A 26,576-nucleotide genomic window follows, 5' to 3' on the forward strand; every position below is an offset into this window, starting at 1 on the left:
ATATCTTTCCAGCTATCTGAATTTTTATAACAAAGTTTCTTTGCTTTGCAGTGCTATGTCCGGCAAATGAATTGCGTCTGGATTCAACTGGAGTGATTATGAGCCCTGGCTATCCAGATAGTTATCCAAATCTTCAAATGTGTGCATGGACCATTACTGTGGAAAAGGGTTACAATATCAGCCTTTATTTTGAATTCTTCCAAACAGAAAAGGAATTTGATATACTTGAGGTGTTTGATGGTAACTACTACAGTATATTCAACTGTATATTCAACTGGGTGATTTTAGAATATAAATTTTCCCAACCACTATATTGTATTTTGTACGTTAATTACACTGGCATTGATGGGCACACTTTATTCTTTAAATCTCATTTGCAGTATGCAACATGTCACTATAAGATACTTTATTCTTCTGCTAACTATTTTTCCTGGAGACTTTGGGTATAGCTCTAATTTTAATATTTATTTTTCTTGTTCTCTCTACATCTTTCATCTATCCCTGTTATTAAGGACCAAATAGTCACAGTCCCTTGTTAATCTCCCTAAGTGGAGATTATTCGTCAACTCTAAATATAACTAGCACGGGCCATGAAGTGTTTCTCCGTTGGTCAGCAGACCATGGAACGAACAAGAGAGGTTTCAGGATAAGGTATATAGGTATGTAATGCAAATATTCCCCCTTTTTACCCTTCAATATAATTAATAGGTAAATCTCTAGATGACATTTTTCATCTGGACAAATGGGTTGCAGATTGACAAGAATGAGTATCTGAAACAATGTTCTATGCTGTGTTAATGTACAACTAAGTTCTTTTTATATTGGTAAGAATGTCTACTCAACAAAGTTGCATTCCATTTCCCAACAATGTCAATGGCCAAAGTAAAGTATTTAAAGGTGACTCCCATTTTTTCAAAGCCTACCACTTCCTGAATTACTGTGTTTATTTTTTAACAAATATACACAGTTCCCATATACACTTACCATTTAATGCAGATTGAACTACATTATATGGTCAGTGCAGATTCATATAATGCAGTTTAACTGCATTGAGTTTTGTTTTTTAAGGCTTGATCTGCACTGCCATATAAAGCCATTTCAGAATGCAGATTAATCACATTTAGTTGGATTATATGGCACTGTAGACTCATATAATGCAGTTCTATATATTTAATCTGCATTCTGAAACTGCATTGTATGGCATTGTAGATCCAGCCTAAGTCTAGCCTGACCATATAATGCAGTTCGATCTGCATTAAATGGTCAGTGTAGATGGAGCCTCAGATAGTTCATCTGATAGAAAAAGTGCAGATTTGCTTTGCATCTCACTTTACACAAAGATTTAAATAACAATTTAAGGTCTTGCTAGGGTAGTTCAGGCTGTTTATAGGGCTGTTTCCAGGAGACATATGAGGGCTGTGCTTATATCCCTATTTGGAGATATCAAAACTGGCTTATCACATAACTGCTTTTGCAAATTATATGTGCAATGTCACCCACTGCAGACAGACTCTGGGGCTGGACCTACACTGCCATATAATGCAGTTTTAGAACACATTTTAACTGCATTGAATTGGATTATATGAGTTTTCACAGCCATATACAAGCAGTCTGACTTACAAATGACTCATAGTTAAGAATGGGGGTGAGACAACAGGAAGTGAGAGAAATCTAACCCTAGGAAGGGAAATTCGCTCCTGAAAGAGTTATCATGGGGAAAAGGTGTCTCCACTGAAGCTCTATCACCAATCTTTGTTTCCACATCAAGCAAAATTTTTCAAAGTCCGATTATCACAGGGACAGAAAGTGAGATGAAATCTTCTGAACAGAGACACAGAAAGCAAAACAAACATCACAGGGGTGTCAGTCCTCCCCTATGCTATACAAAGCTTGTGTGTGTGGGTGTGTGTGAAGTTATGTACCTGTTCCAACTTACATAAAAATTCAATTTAACAAACTTACAGAACCTATCTTGTTCATAACTTGGGACTGCCTGTAATGCAGTCCACTCTTTGGATAAAGTTTATGCTGGTATTACCTAAAGCCATATATATATATACTAGCTGTGCCCGGCCACGCGTTGCTGTGGCGTTGTCTGGTGGTGTTGGTGAGAAATTGTTGAGGTAGTGGTGGTATTGAAAGTCTGTTGTATGGTTGTCTTTATGTTTAGTATGCACACTGAAGTGGATTATATGGCAGTGTGGAGTCAAGATAATCCAGTTCAAAGCAGATAATACAAGATTCTAAATGGGTTATATAGTTGTGTGGAAGGGCCTTGAGTCTACACTGCCATATAATCCAGTTAAAATCTGTGGAAGAGGCCTAAGTGAGGCCTAACTGTGCCTGTCCCCTGGGCTGAGCAGGTTTCTAGGAGACCAAGTGGGTGGAGCTTAGCCTTCAAACTGGCAGCAATTGGATAAAAACTGTTATTCCTCTCCCTGTAATTAGGACTTTATTTTTCTTTTCTTTTTGTTGTATCAACCTAGAGCCGTGAATGATGGGTTGTGTTGTCAAATTTCGAGGTTGGGGAGCCTGTAGTTTTGTTGTTTTGTCCGCTGCCCTGATGCCATCACTCTTTTATATATATAGATATATATGGTTTTATATATATATATATCCCAGCATGTTTGAAAGTGTTTAGGTTAAGTGGTCAGTAGGGCTTACAGAAGCCTATAGGAAACCATGTCTTGTTTCTGTACACCTTTATGTAGTCATTTAACTCATGATTACTATGCCCTGGTGGTCATGAAATCAAGCAGATCAGGAAACTTCTTACCAGGCATTTCTTAAACTCCAAAAAGAGATGTAGATGTAGATATAGATGAAGGTGTTATTTGCTGTTGAAAAGGGAAAAAAGCACACACAGCCTTCCCACTCCAGGCCCTTTATAAATCACAGCTGCAGTGTTATCCTATGATCTTTTCCAATAATAAATTTCCACTGTAAAATTAACCATCTAGATTTTCCTCTGAGATCCTTTTACAGAGTACAAAATCCATTTACTTCTCAAAATAGACATCAGGAAGGTAACTGTCAGTATTATAAGCAGAAGAATATATGCATGCACAGCTCAGTCAAGTGAGAATGAGAATATAAACCATGCAAGACAACCTTTTATCAAACTGTATAATATTATGCAGCAATTTGCATACTTTCAACATCTTTTGGAATTCTTCCTGTCCTCCACCTCATGCTAGCTACATTTGTATTTTCTTTATCCAGAAATGACCCATGTCATCTTTCTTGATCTTCCTACTAATATTAATTATTCTGGATACATGTTAAAACAAGTATCAATTACAATGTGCAGAATCTTCAGAAAGAAAATTGAACTTAGATGTTGACACAGTGTAAGTGGATTACATTTGTAATTAACACATGCAAATTTTTATCAGATGCAGAGAAGTAAGGTTCACACTGTGGATGAAGAAATAAATGAAAGCCTAGCTCTTAACTTAAGCAGTAAGATGGCCTTTACTTGAAAAGTGAATCCAATTGCAAGGCACAATACAAGCTCACTGCAAAATGGTATAGAAATAATGTGCTGGGTTAATCCCAATTATAGTAAAACATAGAATCAGTTGTTCAATGGTGACTACACGTATTGGTAAATCCTACTGGTTAACAGAATAGATCGTGGTTATCTTTTCCATTAGGATAAGCAATTCTTGTTTTTTTGCTCAGTAATTATGCCAAATTTTTATTATTGGTTATGCTCAATAATAAAAGCAATTCTTGTTGCTTTGCTTACAAGCTTATTTAATTTACCACTGTTGTTAAACAGATCTGATGATCACCAACAGCTACAGACAAATGTTTGCTATTAAATAACATCATGCGTATGATGGATCCTAATAATTGTTTGTTTGTTTCTTCGTTTTCTAAAGCTCTTTATTGCAGTACTCCAGAGTCACCTCCCCATGGGTTCATAGTTAGTCAGACAGGTGGGCAGCTCAACAGTGTGGTTCGTTGGGCTTGTGACCGAGGATTTCGGCTCATTGGAAAAAGCACTGCTGTGTGCAGGAAGTCTCCCCATGGATATTATGCATGGGATGTACCCGTCCCAGCATGTCAAGGTACACACTTTTCTTTACAAATCTGGATGTATATACTCTGTCTTTGGTCCTAATCTCCATGATTTGTAATCCAATAGTAGTGTTGTTCACTAAACACAAAAGGCAGTAACTTTATTAGTATTTGGTGGTAACAGGTGTTTCTCTCTGGTTCTTGAAAAGCTGCATTAGATTGCCATTCCAAATGCAATGAATGATGGATATTAAGTATTTCAGTACAAACCTATACAGGTCTGGTTAGATGTAAGTCCTATTGGTTCAGTAAGTTTGCAGTTTCAGAGGTCTAAAGATTATAAGGATTAGTTACTTGTAAAGCTTGTCTAAACATTATTTATTGAAGGCCCAATTCACCTTTTCTGAATAGGTGAATATGCCTTTCTCAGTCTTGATGTTTCACATTTTTGTTACCTTCTTTGGAAATTATCGCAATGGCTGCTTCATGATGGTACAATCCCCTTTGCCAAAATGCTTCCCCCCCCCCCCATTTTATTAACACAGTCCCCAGTCTTTATCCTCCAAGTAGAAGATTTTTAGTAATACTTTTTCATAAAAAGGAACTCTAAGATTAGAATATATTTTACTGTTATTTTAGGAAATCGGTTTATTTGAGGGGGTATTCCTTTACTCCTGTGTCACCTAATATTTAGGCCTCAGTGTTTCTAATGTGATATTACATCCTTTATTGGTAAAATTGCTGGAATTTGCATGCTAATCTTATTAGTTATTCACTTTTGTACTTGATTTGTCTCAAACATTTATCTTTAAAAATAGTTGAGGTTCAAAATACTTCAAAGTAAAAAAAAACAACAACACTGTGATGTGATTGCCCTACATTTGTTGTACAGAAAGAATGAGAATTATGACTAATTATTTGTGGAAAATTCTACAGTTTGTCATGCAAAATAATAATAAAATATGTCTTAAAATAACCTTACAAATTTCTAATGCACTACCACAAAGCTCAAAGTCACAGAATATATAAAATCACATGAAGTCAATTTTTATCTGCAGTTTAATTTCATCTCTTGGGGGATGAAAAGTGCTTTGATTGGTGTTTGCTAACAACAGCCATGTTTTGTGTATATATTTCTTAAAACCAAAACATTTGCTATTTGGACGCATGTGGCACCAAAATATATTCTAATATCTCAGACATATCTGAGTGGAAATCTCTATTGCAGAAATGCCACCTGTTTTTCCTACTTAAATGCAAGCCCAGTTTCTCTCGACCTTTTGGGTGATGTGATGTTGAATTCATCAATGCTAATTTCTCATAAGTAGTCATAGGGAATAATGCTTTGCTCTGAAATACAAGGCTTCTGAGATGAGGAATCCCTTTATGTATTTTGAAACAAAATTAATGTCAAATGCCTTGCTACGGTGGTGCCTTAATTTCTATAAATATTTAAAAGCTGTAGAAAAAGTTCCCCCATCTTGGCTTATTTGAAAACTTTCTCAGTAGGTAATTTCATTTATTGTGCTATGATGTTTTAGACTACACTTCCACAAATAATGGTCCACAAAGTTAAAAATGGACTAAGGTAAAGGTAAATGTTTTCCCTGATGTTAAGTCCAGTCGTGACCAACTCTGGGGGTTGGTGCTCATCTCCATTTCTAAACCGAAGAGCCGGCGTTGTCCATAAATATCTCCAAGGTCATATGGCCGGCATGACTGCATGAAGCACCGTTACCTTCCCACCGGAACGGTACCAATTGATCTACTCACATTTGCATGTTTTCGAACTTCTAGGTTGGCAGGAGCTGGGGCTAACAGCGGGTGCTCATTCCACTCCCGGGATTTGAACCTGGGACTTTTTGGTCCGCAAGTTCAGCAGCTCAGTGCTCACCAGGGGCCCCCAAAATGGACTAGGAAACCTATATTAATGTGTGACAGGTGTCAATATTACAGCAGGTCATCATACAAGACTGAATAGCTTTAGTTAGAAATAATAGTTATATGTGTTACCTTATTTTAAATTGATGGCTACAATGACCCTGTCTCATGTTTCAGCAATCTATCTCCTTGCACTCAAAGAGTATAATGGCAAAGAGATTAATGTTTAGTCAAGTGTTTTCAGCTAACACTGGGAAGCAAGCAAGTATGTGTATAGCCAACTCCAAATTCCCTTTTCCAGCATTGGAATTCACTGTATTCACATTGATTTGAATGTGAAAAAATCAAAATAAAAGAATATAGTGGAGGAGAGATATAGAGTATATACTACCCTCAGTGTTCAATTTACACTGTTCTGGGTAGTCTGCTACAGCAGTCCATTTCTTCCCCCTTCCCCCTGAAATGAATAGCACTTTTGACAGCAGAATACTGAAAAACTGTTATGAGAAAATATATAGCATGAGACAATTTCTGGCAAGTATTCCTTTGCTACAATAACCAGAGGAGGAAGTAGAACGTGACGTGGTTATGAGATAGATGAATGGGTGCAATGGCTTTATTAAAACAAGCTAAAGCTAGCAATGTGTAAAAGGGAAAATCAAAGAAGAACTTTATTTATAGCTTGTCATGGTCCAGGTTTCGGATTGCTACTGTTCTTGTTTTACTAAAGCAATGAGGATAACTACTGCAACGGCCCGCATCATGATTGAACATTTATTTAGTACTAAGTGTATTTCATGGCCTGTGGAGAACAAAGAAATGATGACATATTATCTGCTGGAAAGCTTATAAACAATTTGCTCAGTTGGAACACAAATGAGTACTAGAAAGGTCTTGATAAAAAAGCAGTAGAAATTCAGATAGGTAGGGCAGAGGTGGCAAATAGCAATCACCATGTAAAAGACAAGGCAGCTGTGATCCAGGAGCAATTTTGAAAAAGATGGATATGACAATATTTGCATTTGCTTCAAGTACCATCAGTCAACCACAATTTGCTCTTTGTATTCCTATTTTGTCTGTTGGTTTCAATGTGTTCTTTCTTACTATATGGACCTTTTTAGCTTTTCATTTGTGTTCCTCCAATTTGGCAGGAAAAAAATAAAAACCATGTAATTTTCAGTGCTCATTTACAATCCACTACTTATTTTGCACAAAAAATGTATGTGATTATTTTTGCACCAAACCAGCATTTTTGTGTAGAAATACTATTTTTATTTCATAAAAAGCCATTTCTTGTGCAGAAAATGCTGTTTTCGGTGCAAATAATCAATGTGCAAATTCTGCGTAGAATTCACAAATGATTTTTGTCTTATCTTATTTCTCTCTAGAAATATGATTTTCTGCAAGAAAATATGTTTCTTCTGCAGAAAATGCTGTGTTTTGTGTAAAAAAAAAAACCCACCATTGCATTGCACAGAGTACATCCCAAATTCTCAAGATTTATTTTATTTATTTATTTCCAGAATTTATACCCCACCCTTCTCACCCGGGGGGACTCAGGGCGGCTTACAACAGTTGGCAACATTTAATGCCAAGAACATAATAATTCTATTCGGTCCTAGATTCTTCTCAGCAGGGTATCTCAATGTACAGGAAAACCACATTTTTCAATAATTTTTGGAATATTTTTGCCTTTTTTTTCTATCTCACTGTGTCTTCAGTTACTTGTGCACAGGATATTCCCCTATTTGCCTCTGCAGAATCTTATGTGAAAACCTGTTTAGGAAGCTGATGACTTTTTGCTGCAGTGCTGATTCTCTCTTTGCCTTTGGAGGTGGCAGCAGCACCCACTCAGCCCTGGTTTTCATCAGTGAAATGCTGAAGCCTATGTTTCTAATAGACAGAGAAAGTGTTACCCAAATCTAAGCCCAACTTGGGCACCCTAACTTGGGCAGAAATAATAAAAGGTATATTATGCTATATTGAATGAAGAGGTAGATTTTGCATCATAAAATATATCCATCTAATTACCAGGCCAAAGCAATTGCATTCAAGATCTCCACAAGAGTCAGACCACAAGCATTCTGAACTGGGAGACAACAGGAATAATTATTTGATCTTCATAATCAGAATCTATATCCAAATCTACCTGGTTTTTATAGAAATGCCATTATGTTCACAATTTGTTTTTTCAGACATTCAATGATTACTTGGAGAGGGCGAAACAGGTACACCACATTGAGTCTAAAACAAAATCCAATGTACACATTGTGGTGATAACATTTTTCAGTCAACCAAATATATCTTATATTTTTGGCTGTACAAATAAAGGCACGTGTATAATGTGGACAGTAGCCTCTTAGGACAGCCATATGTTGGGGAAAGCTGAAGTTTTTGTTTCATTTTTTCTACCTCAATTCGTATATCTGGGCCTACATATTAGAAGAATCAAGCTCAATATGACAATCATAGAGTTCAAATGTTATGGTGTTTTGTTGTATCTCTGTTTTATATCCTCAGCTATCTCTTGTGGGATTCCCAAAGCTCCAGTGTATGGTGGGATATTAACAACAGATTATCTAGTAGGAACCCGGGTTACTTATTTTTGCAATGATGGGTATAGATTGTCATCTAAAGAACTTACTACTGCAGCCTGCCAACCAGATGGCACCTGGAGCAACCATAACAAAACACCTCGTTGTGTAGGTAAGTGAATCTAGAATTACTTTTTCTTATTGCACGTGTATCTTATCATCCAAAGTTATGTTTAAATTTGGATTTATATTTGGATGTTTAACTTTTAAAATGTTGAAACAGAATTAGAATGATGTAATACTACATGTTGAAGCCTCTGTGAATGCTTGTAAACAATGTATGTCAAGGAAAATTCTAATAAGGCATAGAAGGATATATTAGGATAGAAGTATGATTAGCTGACCTATGTCATGCTCCTATGTGAGTGACATTTTCTACGAATTCTATGTATTTTTTTTCCTTTATGAGAATACTCACCTTAGCCTTAAATGAGGGAAAGCTCCATAGAGACTTAGCTCCAGGTAAATATGTACAAGGATAAACTATATTCTCAATTCAGAGAATCAAACTATCATGTGCCATGGTGTCTGGAACAAAATATTATATTAAATAAAGTAGCTACTTGAAAACTATAAGAGAAAAATTTGGCTGAAAGGACTTCAGGGGGTAATTTTAACCATATGTTTCAGAATTGGGTTCATGAGAGAACAGCTGAATCTGTGATACACTCTAAGTGTGAGACGACAGTATAGAGACAATTAAGTAGGTAATTCATGTTGAGGATGAAGTCTTTAATTTACAAAGCATATGTTGTGCTAAGAAACTGAAACATGGACCTCTTTTTAATAGATGTAAGTGGATTATTCCTTAATTAAATCTATCTCTGTCCTCTGAGCTTTGTTGTTTTGTTAAATATGGGACAATACTTAATAGAATATAACTATTACAGAAACAAAGATTGCAACTGTGAAGTGTTGACACCAAGTTGTTTCTTTATAGTCTGTATTTCTTTTGTTCAGCTAATAAACACCATTAAGGAAGAGGACTCTTTAATAACAGGATCATATTCTGAGGAAATTGTTAATTGTGTGTAGTATATAATATTCTGGAATAAACATTTTTCTAGCTGGAAAAGTTGAAATGGGAATTTTCAATTTTTAAGAAAGTTATGATATTGATATTAAGAAGTAGAAATAAAAATGCTTTTATAAAAGTGATATTCCAACCAAATGAGTAAAACAGTTTTAAAATATGATAAGCAATCTATTCAGTAATCATTTTGAGCAGTAAAATACTTTCTTACTTTCTAAATCCTCAAGGAAGAAGTGAAATGTCAATTTTTTCCTGAATTTAAATTAAACTATATTAACTACAATATTTGAGCAATTTTGCCCAAATATTTGACGTCACTCTAATGAAACTCATTCTTATGAAACTAACACCAACACTTTGTTCCCTCTTCTTTTCCCCATGCCCTCTCAAGTTGTTACATGCCCAAGTATCAATTCATTCACCTTGGAACATGGAAGATGGAGGATAGTGAATGGATCTCACTATGAATACAAAACAAAAGTTGTTTTCAATTGTGATCCAGGATACCATGGGTTGGGACCAGAATCTATTGAATGTCTTGCCAATGGTACTTGGAGTTGGAGAAATGAGAGGCCATATTGCCAAAGTGAGTACTCTATATATCCTAAGTCTACAATCTCATTGTTATTATGTAGTCCCATACATCTACTTTTAACTATGCCGGTGATACTATAGAAAACCAAGAAATGTTTCACTCCCTTGTCTCCAACTCATACAGTGATACCCTGTACAATAATGAGAATTGACTGGTTGACTTCAGTCATGTCACACTCTCAACCTTAGAGGAAAGCAGACAAATCTCATCTGAATAAATCATGGCAAGAAACAAAACTATGATAGTATTACCATAAATTTAAATAACATGAAGCCACAGTACAACAACAGTCTTAAAGACAGTATTTTATGTTATCCAGAGATCTCAAAGCTTTAACTTTTAAATTTTTGAGTACTGCATTATTCAAATTTGTTACTTTATAGTTGTTTCTACAAAATGTCTCTAAGTTGGAAAATTATTCAGCTCTGAGTTTTTTGAGTTTACAAGCTATAACAACCCATAGTGAAACTAGCTGACACATAGAAACATACACACAAGATTATCATTTACCATTTCTAAAATCTGTATAATTTTCAAAGACAACTTAATGCACATCAACAGATAAGGAGAAGTTTATCATAAATACAGAAAGGGAAATGCCATTACACACTTCAAGTTATTCCGTTGCACAATTAATTTGACTGAACTATTTTTCATTCAAATTACAGTATTATAATGTCATATTTTGGTGGATTATTAATTTTACAAGTAGATGTTACTCTATTCCACCATTAGTTTATACACTATTTTCATTGCTATGATTACTGACTGTTTTAATGTGGATTGAGTGTACCATGTCTTTCTTCTTGCTTTAACTTTTCAAGTTATTTCCTGTGGAGAACTTCCAGTTCCACCAAATGGGAATAAAATTGGAACTCAGATCACATATGGCTCGACTGCTATCTTTACTTGTGACTTAGGATTCATGCTGGTGGGATCAGCTGTAAGGGAATGCCTATCTTCTGGACTATGGAGTGGAACGGAAACAAAATGTTTAGGTGAGGAAGTAATTGCTTTTTTCTATCATCTCTATATTTATGAATATACTACAGAACATAGATTAGGAAAAAGGTGAATTCAAGCACTTATATTTTTCTCCTGTGTTGATTTCTGCATTTGAAGGCCCTTCCAAACAGGCCCTACCAGGATCTGATTCCAGGTTTTCTATTTATCCCAGATTATCTGAAAGTGCTGACTCATATATTCCTGTTTAAAGAAGAAAACCTGGGATCAGATCCTGGGATAATAGGGCCTGTCTGGAAGGGCCCCGAGAAGAAGCTGTACATGATATGTTTTGACTTATATACTGTACATAGTCTCTATCCGTACATTATTGAATTTAATAAAATTTATGGATATAACCCCGATGAATAAAGCACACTATATTTAGTGTAAAGTATGAGAGTTATAGCACATTAAAGACTAAATTTTAACAGCACACACATCAAGGCTCAAAGAACTGGACTAATAGCCTCGCATGCCAAAGGTTGTGCTTTTCAAGCACTACTTGAACCATTTTTTCCAATTGAGCTGACTTTCAATAACAGTTTGTGAGACAGCATGTGTTGAATACTCAGAGAAAAAGTTACAAACATCACACAGGGTATAGAAAACTAGTACTTATTTCTAAAAGGGTTTCTTTTTAATAATACATAGTGCTGCTGATTTCATGAATATCATGAAAAGCTTGATGAAGAACAGCTGCTTTTGTAAAGAGACTATTCCACATGTGTAATAGAATGCTCCACTGCCTCCATGAAACTAGACAAACATCGGATGCATGCATATCAATCTAATTGTTTGAATAGGATTATAGCAAATTGCAGCATTTGAATTCATTACAGGTGGACCACTGAGAATTGTACACTGCCATAAGCCACAACAATGCAGTGACTTTCAAATGTGCTTAAAGCTGTTATGTATCTAATCAGAAAGATGTTTGTCTTTTGGCTAGAGCATCTGTTTCCTGGCAATAAAATGGTTTTGAAGCTATGTGATAGGTCACACCTTGGCATCTGGTATATTCTTTCCAGTCTTCCAAAATGTTTTGGAAGAGCTAACTTCTGGTCCCTTAAATACACAGATCTGCCTAGAACTACTGAAGTACACAAGGCTTTTGAAATTCTCCCAGATTTGTTCCTCATTTTTCCCTCTATTAATATCAACAAAGAACACACATGTATTTTTATTTTGTGTCAAAAGCATAGCTTAAATAAATAATTTTAAACTGATAAAAAGGGATCACAAGCAGCTAAATAGTCTAAAACCAAACACAAATGTGTATCCCTGCATATAGCACACATGACTTCAATTATGTGAGGAAAATGGGATTTAGATACAATAGGTAAATCAATATGGCTTTTGAAGAATCTCTTCCAGCTTTAGAGCTTTGCAGCAGAAGTAGATAAATAGGAGTGAATAATAATTGGATGTTCAAACTGAGTATCCATTATCCAAAATTCTTGAGACTAGAAGTGTTCCAGAATTCAGATGTTTTCAGATTTTGGAATAATACTTTTTGTCTATATGTACCTAAAGATAGATCTTGGAGCTGAAGCTCTGGTCTAAACACGAAATACTTGAATGCTTCGTATGATCCTTATACACCTATTCTAAAAACAATTGTATGCAATACTTTAAATAATTCTGTGCATGAAACAAAGTTTGTGTACATAGAACAACCAGAAAGCAAAAGTGTCACACATATGGACAATTTTAGTTTTTGGAATATTTTGGCACTCAGAAATCCAGATAAAGGATGCTTAATCTATATATTGTTCTAGATTAGTAGGGTGATTTTACAACTTAATTAAGAATCGTATTTTTTCCTGAATGAATCTAAGATGGCAACTACATATTGGATCAACTATGATTTACCAGTATTTATTTATCATGTCAGAAGCAAACCGAGGGAACAAGTTGTAATGTATTTGAGAACACAAACAAAGTTTTAAAAACTTGGCATTATACTAAATGTCCTTTGACCAGAAGTTGGCCGCTTGGAGTGCCTCTGGTGTTGCTATAAGCAGGCCCTCCATTGTGCATGTGGCAGGGCTCAGGCTGCATTGTAATAGGTGGTCTGTGGTTTGCTCTTCTCCACACTCACATGTCATGGACTCCACTTTGTAGCCTCATTTCTTAAGGTTGGCTCTGCATCTCGTGGTGCCAGAACGCTGTCTGTTCAGTGCCTTCCAAGTCACCCAATCTTCTGTGTGCCCAGGAGGGAGTCTCTCATCCAGCGTCAGCCACTGATTGAGGTTCCAGGTTTTAGCCTGCCACTTTTGGACTCTCACTTTCTGAGGTGTTCCTGCAAGTATCTATGTAGATCTTAGAAAACTATTTCTTAATTTAAGGCATTGGCATGCTGGCTGATATCCAAACAGCGGATGGGCTGAAGATGTCACTGCCTTGGTCCTTTCATTGCTGGCTGCTACTTCCAAGTGGATGTCAGGTGGAGCAATGCTGGTTAAACAGTGTAATTTATCCAGTGGTGTGGGATGTAGACATCCTGTGATAATGTGGCATGTCTCATTAAGAGCCACATCCACTGTTTTAACATGGTGAGATGTATTCCACACTGGGCATTCGTATTCAGCAGCAGAGCAGCAAAGCGAAAGGGCAGATGCCTTCACTGTGTTTGGTTGTGATCCACAGGGTGTGGCAGTCAGCTTTCATATGATGTTATTTCTAGCATCCACTTTTTGCTTGATAGTTAAGCAGTGCTTGTAAGTCAGAGCACAGTCCAGGGTAGCTCCCAAGTATTTTGGTGTCTTACAATGCTCCAGTGGGATTCCTTTTCAGGTAATCCTCAGAGCTCGAGATGTTTGTCTATTCTTAAGGTGAAAAGCACACATCTGCATTTTAGATGGATTAGGAATCAGATGGTTTTCCCTGTAATAGGCAGGGATAAATCCATGATAAATAAAGCCATGATAAATCAAATCTTGTTTAACATTAGTTTGTAATATAGTGAGCTATGCAATGAAATGGAATGTAAAAATATATTTGTTTAGAACTTCAGCCAGTAACAATATAAAAAGATCATATGTATAGAGAGAAAGGGAGGGGGAAAGGGAGTCTATTTTTAAAAGATAATTTTCAATCTCAGTTTTATTCCATCTTAGTTTTCTATGAATTTTGCAATCATTGTTATAAAAATATTTTCCAGAAATAATTCCTTTCTACACAATAGAATTTGTGCTGATTTACGGATAGATCTAGAATTCCATCTGCTAACCACTTTCCATGAGTTGAATGGGTTCTTGTGATGACCCATGGGCCTTGTAGTCCTGCTCATGACATTGTGATGCCTGATGAAGAAGAAAACTTGGGTTTTTTACCTTCCCAGTCAGAACTGGATTCTTCCCAGACAGATTCTTCCCAGCCAGATCTGGGAACCTTGCACCTGCAAGAGGATTATGTTCCAGAAGTATGTCAAACAAATACTGAGGCTACATCTCCAGTGTTTTCTCGCCATGAGTTTTGTAAACAACAGAGAGGTTTGGAAGCAGCCTCGCGCAGGAGTGCGAGAATAATTGCTAAGAATTTGCCAATTAAGCCTGCTTTCCATGAGAATCTTTAAGGAGTCAAACATCTGGTCTCAGAGATTAGCTTTCGTTTCTGGTTCCCAGAGAACTGCTCTCGGCGGGAAAGTTAGACTCTATATAGGTGTTTTACCCGCGGAGTAACTTTGCGGAGTCAATTCGTCAGCCTCCGGAGCGAGTTGTGTCTGGACAGCGCGCTCCGTTTCAAGTCTCGTTCCTGCTCAAGCCTTGTCCTTGTTTCCAGCCTTCGCTCCTGTTTCCCAGCCTTTGTTTACCTACGGACCTTGCCTTGTTTCCCAGGACTAAACCTTGCCTTGTTTCACGGATTTTACCAAGTTATTCCACGGACCTTGTTCTTGTTCCTCGTTACCTTGTTCCACGATTCAAGCCTTGTTTTCAAGTATCAAGTTATTTCCTAGCCTTGCTCAAGTTCATGGACTAAAGGACCTTGTCATCTCCCCTCACTTTGCCTGGCAAAGTGAGTGTTTCGGTTATTGGATTACAACTTTGGACCTTAATATTTCATATTGGACATTGTTTCTTTGGACTAATTTTGACCTTTCCTGAAAGGTCTGCTTCTGGACTAACTTTTACATTTGCTTTTACTAACTTTATATATTTCCTTAATAAAGATATTAGATAGAATCTGGCCTCTGCGTATGGTTATTGGTGCTCTGTAGCCTGGGTCGTGACAGTTTGACTCCGCCACCCTAAGCACCAATTAACCTCGGCCAGAATGTCTACCGGAGCCGTACCTGGGCCGAGCGGCCAGCCGATTACCTACACCATCGACAAGGATGAGGTGGACCGAATCCGTGATAAGCTCAATGCACAGGATGGGGAAATAAAGGGTTTGAAGGAACGCGGAATCCGTCTTCCGGCCATGGCGTTGCCAACCAAGTTTACTGGAGAAGCTTCTAAGGTTCATGTTTTCCGTCGCCAATGCCAAGCTTATCTAGAGGCCCGTGATGCCGAGTTTCCCCAGGAAGACATCAAGGTGGCGTGGATTTACAGTCTCCTAGACGGGCCAGCGGCTAACTGGGCGACGGCTCTGTTCGACCAAGCCTCCCCACATCTAAGGTCAGCGCAACATTTCTTGGACCACCTTAAGGCGACCTGGGGAATCGAGGACAATTTGGAGGCAGCCGGGCACAAACTCCGCCGCCTCTTCCAAGGAGACAGACCCATGTCTCAGTACATAGCCGAGTTCCGAGTGCTGGCCCACAACACCGGCTGGAACGATGTTGCCCTCAGAGGACAATTTCGGGAGGGTCTCAACATTGAAATGCTGGAGGAAATCTCCAAGGTGGATCCTCCCCAAACGCTGGAAGCACTCATCGATCAATGTTTACGGGCTGAAGTCATGATTGCCAACAGGAAACAGTGGGTACGAGGCCAGAGCGGTAGAGCTGGGGCAAAACCCCCCGCTCCCGCCAGCGTTCAGCCGCGTCCAGTGTGGAGACCCCCACCACCATCCCCATACCCCAGAGGGAGCGAGGAGGTGCCGATGCAGTTGGGCAATGTGCGTCCCAGATTAGATGCCGCCGAGAAGGCCCGCCGCCAACGCCTAAATCTCTGTTGGTATTGCGGGAATGGGGGCCACTTCGCCAGAGAGTGCCCAGCCAAAGGGAAGCCCGCCGCCCGTCTTGCGGCGGCGTCCTCCACGGAGACGAAGGCGTCTGAGGCGGCTGGCACACAGCCGGCGGGGGAAGCCAACGACCGGGCGTAGAGAGGCTCGCCAACCCGGTCAAGAAACCCATTCAAGAGCCGCCAACCGGGGTCCTGTTCCTTCTAGTGGTCACCTTATGGTAAGCAAAAAAGGGACCCGTCATGATCCACGCCATGATAGACTCAGGAGCTACCAACAATTTCATTGATAGAGAGTATGCCGACTCTCTGGGATTACAATATCATGACTTCAAGAATGCCCGTGTGGTGCAAGCCATCGATGGCCGCCCTCTCAAGACGGGCCCCGTAAGCCAGTGGTCGGAACCCACCAGGATGTGGATAAGGGAACATATGGAAGAGATTTCCTTCTTTGTTACTGAGGTTCCCCATTTCCCTGTGATTTTGGGGATTCCATGGCTGACACTTCACGACCCAAGCATCTCCTGGTCCAACAGAGAACTGCAGTTTGCTTCAAAGTACTGCCAAAACCATTGCCTCGTAGCCAAGGTCTGCCATGCCACAGACACCGAGCCCATTATCACCTTGCCAAAGAAGTACTCCGAGTATTGGGATGTATTCAATGAAAAAGAAGCCGAAAAATTACCCCCACATAGACCTTATGACTGTGCCATTGACTTGGTGGAGGGGGCCCCGATCCCGCGAGGGCATCTCTACTCCCTGACTGAACCAGAGCAAGAAGCTCTCAGGGAATTCATAGAGACAAACCTTCGCAAGGGATTCATCAGACCCTCTCAATCCCCAGCCGCCTCCCCAGTGATGTTTGTGAAGAAGAAGTCAGGGGAATTACGCTTGGTGGTGGACTACAGAGCATTGAATAATATCACCAAGTGGAACAGCTATCCCCTGCCCTTAATCTCGGATCTACTAGACCGACTTCGAGGAGCCAAGGTTTACACCAAGCTGGATCTTCGGGGAGCTTACAACTTAGTTCGCATCAGAGAAGGGGACGAGTGGAAGACCGCCTTCCAGACTAAATTCGGATTATTCGAGTCCCGAGTTATGAATTATGGATTATGCGGAGCTCCCGCAACGTTCCAGCATTTTGTCAATGACATTTTCCAGGACTATCTAGATAGGTTCTTGATAATCTACCTGGACGATTTTTTGGTGTTTTCTAGATCACAATCAGAACATGAGAACCACGTCAAAATGGTGTTACAACGATTGCGGGATCATGGACTTTATGCCAAGCTGGAAAAATGCGCTTTTGATCTACAAGAGGTAGATTTCCTTGGATACCGTATCTCGCCTCTAGGGCTCTCCATGGATCCAGCCAAGGTTTCAGCAGTATTGGAATGGCGGGCGCCAACTAACAAGAAGGAGGTGCAGCGATTCTTGGGGTTCGCGAACTATTACCGCAAGTTCATTCCAGATTTTGCCCGCTGGTCTGACCCAATCACTAGCTGCATCCGTGGAAAACAGCCCTTCCGCTGGACTGATCAAGCAGAGAAAGGGTTCCAGCAACTAAAGAAATTATTCACATCCCAGCCAATCCTTCAGCATCCAGATCCTGAAACCCTTTTTGTGGTGCAAGCGGACGCCTCTGATGTGGCAATTGGGGCTGTGCTCCTACAACCGGTGGGAGATCACCTTCATCCTTGTGCCTATTATTCTCGTCAACTAACCGCACCAGAGAGGAACTATACCATTTGGGAAAAAGAACTATTAGCCATAAAGGCAGCTTTTGAAACTTGGAGACATTGGCTAGAAGGGGCCAAATTTCCCATTGAAGTCCACACTGATCATCGGAATCTAGAACATCTAAGAACTGCCCGCAAGCTTAATCAGAGGCAGCAACGTTGGGCTTTATTCTTTGAACGTTTCAACTTCCAGATTCATTATGTGACCCCAGCCCAAACCAAGCAAGCAGACGCCCTGTCACGTAAACCGGAATACGCTGCAGGACGCAAGGAGACCTTTGAATCCCAACTACTACAACCCGAGAACTTTGCCACGCTCACAGTGGGGAACACCAAATCCACTCCCATTGATTCAACTCCCTCTACTCCAGGGCCCATCTGTGCTCAAGAAATCAGGGCTAGTCAGCAAGCAGATGCCTGGGCGCAGGACCAACTTCGTCAAGGTCTGCATTTTCCCTTTTCGCTTAAAGATGGACTGCTTTGCTATAGAAATCATGTTTATATCCCACCCGGACCGGGCAGGGAAAAAGCACTTCGTCTGTGTCATGACTGCAAACCAGCAGGGCATTTCGGACTATTTAAAACCATGCATTTGATCCTAAGAGATTTCTGGTGGCCCAAGATCCGCAAGGATGTGGAAAAATATGTTAACACCTGCCCAGTATGCCAGCGCTCCAAGATAAGAAGGGAGAAGCCCTCAGGGCTTCTACACCCCCTTCCTAACCCATCTCGCCCATGGGAAATAATTTCTGCGGATTTTATCACTGACTTACCACCTTCCTGTGGATTCACCACGATCCTAGTGGTGGTGGACCTTTTCACCAAGTTAGCCCATTTCATTCCCTGTGAAGGTCTTCCCACGGCCCAAGAGACTGCAGATTTATTCCTCCAACATGTTTTCAGACTACATGGATTGCCCAAGAGTTTGGTCACAGACCGTGGATCCCAATTCACCTCTCGTTTCTGGAAGGCACTACAAAAACTATTGGGCATAGACTCTCGTTTATCTTCAGCTCATCATCCCCAAACGGATGGGCAAACGGAGCGCACCAATGCCACTTTGGAACAGTACCTTCGCTGTTATGTAAACTACCAACAGGACAATTGGGCTTCTCTGTTACCACTGTCGGAATTTGCCTACAACAATGGAGTCCAGGCTTCTACAAAAGAAACGCCGTTCTTTGCAAACTACGGCTTCCATCCACGTTTCTTTCCCCCTGTCATTGAAACTTCAGAAGTTCCCGCAGCAGAAGATTGGCTGCAGGAACTCACAGCGGTGCAACAACTTTTGCTCCAGCAACTGGAACAAGCCAAGGAGGACTATAAACGTCACGCGGACAAACATCGCCAGCCGGGCCCCGAAATCAAGGTAGGAGATCGGGTTTTTCTGTCCACTCGCTTTTTGCCCTCCCATCGCCCTTGCCGGAAGTTAGATGCCCGTTTCATTGGCCCCTATCCAGTGGTGGCGCAATTAAACCCCGTGACTTTCAGACTCCAACTTCCGCGTTCAATGCGCATTCACCCAGTGTTTCACCGCTCCCTGCTCCTTCCGGCGGATGGTGTGCGGCCAGATGTAGACCGGCCGGCCCCCGTCCCTATTTTGGTGGATGGGGAGGACGAGTTCGAGGTTCAGGACATTTTGGATTCTCGCTTTCACCGCCGCCGCCTGCAATATCTCATTGACTGGGTGGGTTTTGGCCCTGAGGAACGCTCTTGGGAAGACGCTTCCACAGTTCACGCTCCTGATCTAACCCGTCGCTTCCATCAGACCTATCCCGCCAAGCCACGACCTCGCGCCTCGGGGAGAGAGTCCCAGTTTGGGAGGGGGCTTGAGGAGGGGGATAGTGTGATGACCCATGGGCCTTGTAGTCCTGCTCATGACATTGTGATGCCTGATGAAGAAGAAAACTTGGGTTTTTTACCTTCCCAGTCAGAACTGGATTCTTCCCAGACAGATTCTTCCCAGCCAGATCTGGGAACCTTGCACCTGCAAGAGGATTATGTTCCAGAAGTATGTCAAACAAATACTGAGGCTACATCTCCAGTGTTTTCTCGCCATGAGTTTTGTAAACAACAGAGAGGTTTGGAAGCAGCCTCGCGCAGGAGTGCGAGAATAATTGCTAAGAATTTGCCAATTAAGCCTGCTTTCCATGAGAATCTTTAAGGAGTCAAACATCTGGTCTCAGAGATTAGCTTTCGTTTCTGGTTCCCAGAGAACTGCTCTCGGCGGGAAAGTTAGACTCTATATAGGTGTTTTACCCGCGGAGTAACTTTGCGGAGTCAATTCGTCAGCCTCCGGAGCGAGTTGTGTCTGGACAGCGCGCTCCGTTTCAAGTCTCGTTCCTGCTCAAGCCTTGTCCTTGTTTCCAGCCTTCGCTCCTGTTTCCCAGCCTTTGTTTACCTACGGACCTTGCCTTGTTTCCCAGGACTAAACCTTGCCTTGTTTCACGGATTTTACCAAGTTATTCCACGGACCTTGTTCTTGTTCCTCGTTACCTTGTTCCACGATTCAAGCCTTGTTTTCAAGTATCAAGTTATTTCCTAGCCTTGCTCAAGTTCATGGACTAAAGGACCTTGTCATCTCCCCTCACTTTGCCTGGCAAAGTGAGTGTTTCGGTTATTGGATTACAACTTTGGACCTTAATATTTCATATTGGACATTGTTTCTTTGGACTAATTTTGACCTTTCCTGAAAGGTCTGCTTCTGGACTAACTTTTACATTTGCTTTTACTAACTTTATATATTTCCTTAATAAAGATATTAGATAGAATCTGGCCTCTGCGTATGGTTATTGGTGCTCTGTAGCCTGGGTCGTGACAGTTCTGTACATACAGAATCTATCAGTGTATATGCATCAAATTTGTGCATACAAAGCCAATAATCTTGTAGAGGGCAGAAACAAAACTTTTCATCTGTTATATGTTCACTGTACTGCTATTCAGAAAAAAACTTTAGTTCTATTTTTTCTTTCTTTTTTGCCAGGGAAATTTACTAAACATACAAAAAATAGAATGATTACTACTGTTTTACTAATAGTTATATTTATTTTCTTTTGGATTTTAAAAGACACACCATTTTCTAAAGAAAGTAAAGAACTATTTTATAGACAGCAATCAGATGTCCTGAACTCTTGTCATAAACAATTATGGACATGTAAGGAATAAAGTCAGAACTGTTTGATACTTGTACAAAAGTGAGTGATTCTGCTTTCTGGGGAATCATTAGTCAAGGACAGAGTAAGGAATACAAACTCATAGAGAAGCTTGGATTATTTCTTTATAATAGATCACAAAAAATGTTTGACATTTAAAAGAAAGCTTGGCAAAGAAGGTGACATTTCAGTTCTGTCTTTTTATGTATCTCTTTGGTACATTTTCTCATAAATTTAGGGATTCAAATTGAAGCATAAAAATAGTAATATACAGCAAGACATTTTAAGTGAAACTAAATAAATTATGTCTAATATAATCCAATATCGAGTCATCATAACTGTTGCTATTTTTGAGACATCAGGTTGATTGTAATAGTGTGTATTTAAACATTATTTTAAATTATTTTATATTATGTATTTTACAATGCATACAATTATTCAAAATTATTTATACTCTAGCTATAACTATATCAGGGCATAATGTAATCATGTCACAAGTTGAAATTTATCATTCTCATCTCCTTAAAATGTAGAAAAATTGCTATCTATCTAATATGCATTGTTGATCGTTTTGGCTCTGTATGGAAAAGGATGGCATAGAGGCTGATTTGAATTCTTTGGTAGAGAGTCTAAACAATTCCTGATGTTTCTGTTAGACCTGTCAGTGGCTAATCAACTGTGATATATTTTAGAACTACGAGTAGGATAAGGGCTTGAACAAGCTGTTTTACAGTACCTTTGGTTAATGGAGGAATATTTTCAGAATATAATGCAGAGGAAGGGTATGACATCAGTCCATTGTGGTCCTCAGATTAGTGTATACATAGTCATATTTAAGTCTATATATTTTTGTCAAAAATCAATCCAAAAAGCCTGTGTTGACTTCCACAAGCAATGTTAGTCGTGTACCTTAACTATTTTTAAAGGAACTATCTCTGAATACGGTGGTGAAAGACAATAGCTTTAGACCATCTCAGGAGAACCTAGAAGAATCACTGACCCCCTCTACTGTCTCTGCCATGGCATCACTTCTGACCTTTATAAATACTTGGTCAAGAAAATGGTATTGGTAGTAGATGGCCCCTAGGCTTTCCCATCTCTGTAGAATGACCCTCATCTTATCCACGAGTCATATCAAAATTCATATTTTTGTCCCTAAAACATCCCTTTAACTTATACATGAGCTCAACTTATACATGTATATATGGTACTTTCATACACAGCAATCCCCAAGTTATAAACAAGATTGGTTCTGCAGGCTCTTAAGTTGAATTTGTATGCACATCAGAAAAGGTACATTTGTAAGCGTTAACACCAGTCAAAAATATTGATTTTTTAATCATTGGATATTATAGGGAAGGGTTGGCACCCCTGTGTGTTTCTTTTTCTATCAGTACCTCTGTCCAGAAAATTTGACCACACTTTCTGTCTCTGTGATAATTGGATTTTGAAAAAATTAGCCTGTTGTGGAAACAAAGATTGGTGATAAAGCTTCAGTGGAAATAAAGATTCTATGCTCGGGAGACTTTGGTAACAAAGGGAAGTAGAATAAAACAAACTAGAGCACATCAACAGAAAAGTTCTCCCATGATAACTCTTTTCAAAAGTAAATTTCCCTTCCTAGGAATAGATTTCTCTCACTTCCTTTTGTCTCACCCTCATTCTTAACTATGAATCATTTGTAAGTTGGATGTTTGTAGCTCAGGGACTGCCTATACATGAAACTGCCAGAAGAGGTAATGCAGAGCTTTTGAATTTAACAATATCAGTATACTTATTATGCCCAACTTTCTACCTATTATTTCCATCTAAATGGACAGAACTGCTGAAACTCTGAATCAATATGTTATGGCTTATGGACTAAATGATTCCTAAAACTTAATACAAAGTCATAATTCAGAAACTGTAAAGGTGATACTACTAAATAATAAAGCAGGTCAGGGAATAGAAATTCATTTGATGTTGGATGGAGTTATATTCCCCTTGAAAATATGAATTCACCATCTCCTTGATTCGACTTTGAATCATGATGCCCAATTTCAACACTGACCAGGAATATATTTGCCCAGAGAAATCTAGTATGCCAGCTTCCCTGAAAAGTGGAAAATCAATGGAAATGAAAATAAAGTGATATCTGTCGTGACAAAAAAGTCCCATCTTCACATATAGACTCATGATGGGATCTGTGCTGGCAAGCAAGAGGTCTTCGAGTAGATTAAAATATTGGTACAATATGCAACTGCTGTGATAAACAGAGGCGAGGAAAAAGCTCATTTGACATTATTAGGAATCAAATCGGAAATGAAATGGCTATTAGAGGTGTGTGATTCAGCTAAAAACGTTGCCGTTTTGATCCTGTTTTCAGCCCCCTCCCCCCAATCCCATTTACTGGGAAATTCTGGTAAGATTCGGTCCATTGGTGCCAATGGGGAAACCTTAGAGGCTTGCTTCTCCATCATTTTTAGGCCTATCAGGATGAAACGTGGCTCACTTCTAGGCCACATTTATGACTGCAAGCCTGCCAAGTTTCACCAATCCATTGACTTTTGGCAAATTTTAAAAAGATTTACCATAACATTGCTTTAAAAAAACAAAAGAAGAGGTTCTGGGAATTGAAGCCCCAACCAGCATGTACTAAAAGAGGGGAAAGAATGGACACAGTCAGCCAGGCCTCTGATTGGCTGAGAAAGAAACATGAGAAACAGAGAGAGAGAGAAGCCTCAATTTCCATCATGTCCCAGAGGGAGCACCGAGGCTCCTTCTTTCCCCAAACCACGCCAATGCTGCTGGGAAAGTGATTTTCCAGCAGGGCCCTCTCTGAAGAAGATGCCTAGGGAAGCTTTTCTGCTTTTTTTCTCTCTTTCTGGCCTTATTTGCCTCAAGTGGGCACTCCATCGGGGGGGGGGGGTACACAAAGGGAAAGAGGAGTCTGCTGGGGAAGAAAGAAAGAAAAAGCCATCACTGCCAGGTGCTCTCTCTTGCCTGAATTGCAAGGCTGCCCACATGCTGTGGCCTTTGCCTTAGGTAGAAGCCACATCACCCACATTAATCAAAAGATATGGCTGCTTATGATCCATTCTGATTGAGCCTTAGGCTGCCCCTGCCCGGTCCATTTCCAGCAATCCAGCTGCCAGATTTCTGGATTACCCAGAACCCCAAATCATAAAACAGAATCGTGCACACCTCTAATGGCTATACTCTCTATTTCTGTAATACAACGGTGATGGAATGGTTTACCCCATATTAAAGACTGGAATATCATTACAGGTGAAAATGTAACTAGCTATGACTCATAAATTAACACATAAAATAAGTTTTGTAAGTAATTTTATGAGCATCATTCCCTCTGTTTTCACTGTCATGCCAATTGAATTTAAAAAAAGTATAATTTTTAAATATACTGCAAATCTGGAGTGCATTTTTTGTGAGACGAGCACAACTCCTCCACAATTCACTTACTGAGAGAAAAATTACAATATAGAACCTTCTAGAAATGAAAAACATTTATTAGTGTATAGCAGAGTAAAATACAAAAAGGAATGACTGTTTCTCTGAACTCCTTTCAAAGCCACATAGTTATGCATATATTTACACATAACACTTCAATATATGGTTAGAAATTATGCAACTTTCCAGATGTTATTGAAATACAGCTACCAGTTTTCCTCATCTTTGCTTGTGATAGGAAGAACTCTGAGACTTGCAGTTCAGCAGCTTTAATTATTTATTTTAAAGTTTAAACTATTTATTTTAAATAGTATACATGTTCAATCCTATATTTGGTGTTTGTTGTGATCGAAAGGTCATTGGTTTGAATCGAGGAAGCGGGGTGAACTCCCGCTGTTAGCTCCTGCTTCCGCAACCTTGCAGTTTGAAAACATGCAAATATGAGTAAATTAATAGGTACTGCTCTGGTGGGAAGATAACAGTGCTCCATGCAGTCATGCCGGCCACACTGGCCTTGGAGGTGTCTACGGACAACGCCAGCTCTTTGGCTTAGAAATGGAGATGAGCACCAACCCCCAGAGTCGGACACGACTAAATGTCATGGGAAAACCTTTTACCTTTACCTATGCTTTTTTTTACAGTTTAAATTGTATATTGCATTGTTTTTGTTGTTGGGTCTCTTTAGAGAGAAAACCCAGACTATAAATTAATCATAATTGTTGTCTGGGGAACCACCTAAAGCAACATAACTGTGATGACTCATGGGCCATGTAGTCCCATTCCCAGTACTATTGTGGCAGATGAAGAGGAAAACTTGGGTTTCCCACCGTTTCAGCCAGAATTGGAGCCCTTGCACCTGCAAGATGTTTGCCCACCGGAAGTCAGCCAAACAAGCCTTGAGCAGAAATCTCCCCCATTTTCTCGCCGGGATTATTATAATCGAGATAGAGGCGCTCGGGAGGCGACTCGCAGGAGCGCCAGGATAGCTGCCAGACAATTAGCTGATTAAGTCTGTTTCCCTTGGGAAACTTTAAGGAGTCATGCATCTGGACACAGTATGGGTTTCGTTTCTTGTTCCCCAGGGAAAGTGTTCCTTGGCGGGAAAACAAGATCCTATATAGGTGTTTGCCCGCAAAGAAATCCTTGCGGAGTCAATTCGTCACCTTGTGGAGTGAGATCGTGTGTGGACTACGCTACTCCAGTCCCTTGCCTCCAGGACCAAGTTCCAAGCCTTGTTCCACGGACCTTGTTCTAGCATCAAGCTTTCCTTGTTCCACGGACCTCGCCACGGACCCTGTTCTTGCTTATTGTCTTTGTAGTCACGTATCAAGCCTTGTTGCCAAGAATCTAGTTTGCTTCCAGCCTTGTTGTCAAGCTTCATTGGACTAAAGGACCCTGCCATTTCCCCACACTTTGCCTGGCAAAGTGTGTGTTTCGGTTATTGTATTATAACTTTGGACTCTAATATCACATATTGGACATTGTTTTCCTGGACTATATTTGACCTTTCCTGAAAGGTCTACTTCTGAACTATATTCTTCACTTGTTTTTATTGACTTTATATATTCCTTTAATAAAGATATTAGATAGATTCTGGTCTCTGTGCATGGTTATTGGTGCTCTGCAGCCTGGGTCCTGACAGTTTGACTCCGCCACCCTAAGCACCAATTAACCTAGGCCAGAATGTCTACAGGAACCGGAGCGCGGAGCCCGTCTCCCTGCCCTAGCGCTACCAACCAAGTTTCCAAGGTTCATGTTTTCCGTCGCCAATGCCAGGCGTACATGGAAGCCCGCCACGCCGAGTTTCCCCAAGAAGAAGTCAAGGTGGCATGGATTTACAGCCTCCTAGAAGGGCCAGCGGCCAATTGGGCGACGGCGCTATTTGATGAAGCCTCTATGCACCTAAGTTCCGCGCAAAACCTCCTGAATCACCTTAAGGCGACTTGGGGGATCGAGGACAATGTAGAGGCGGCCG

General features: G+C 40.0%; 1 protein-coding gene across 8 annotated transcripts in view; it reads left to right on the top strand.

Annotated features, from left to right (window-relative positions):
• The window catches only part of csmd3 (CUB and Sushi multiple domains 3), a 709,139-nt gene that overhangs the window by 597,210 nt on the left and 85,353 nt on the right, over positions 1 to 26,576 (top strand). For all 8 annotated transcript variants that reach the window (XR_010005888.1, XM_062980075.1, XM_062980076.1 and 5 more), the window contains 6 exons: positions 52 to 240; positions 513 to 659; positions 3,888 to 4,076; positions 8,428 to 8,613; positions 9,926 to 10,120; positions 10,954 to 11,127. Coding sequence is in view for 7 of the 8 variants with exons in the window: in XM_062980075.1 (XP_062836145.1) it covers positions 52 to 240; positions 513 to 659; positions 3,888 to 4,076; positions 8,428 to 8,613; positions 9,926 to 10,120; positions 10,954 to 11,127 (1,080 nt within the window). In the remaining variant the exon portion in view is untranslated. The remainder of the gene's footprint in view (positions 1 to 51; positions 241 to 512; positions 660 to 3,887; positions 4,077 to 8,427; positions 8,614 to 9,925; positions 10,121 to 10,953; positions 11,128 to 26,576) is intronic.

This window comes from Anolis carolinensis, chromosome 4 (genome assembly GCF_035594765.1).
Source record: "Anolis carolinensis isolate JA03-04 chromosome 4, rAnoCar3.1.pri, whole genome shotgun sequence".
In the NCBI taxonomy this organism is placed as follows: Eukaryota; Metazoa; Chordata; class Lepidosauria; order Squamata; family Dactyloidae; genus Anolis; species Anolis carolinensis.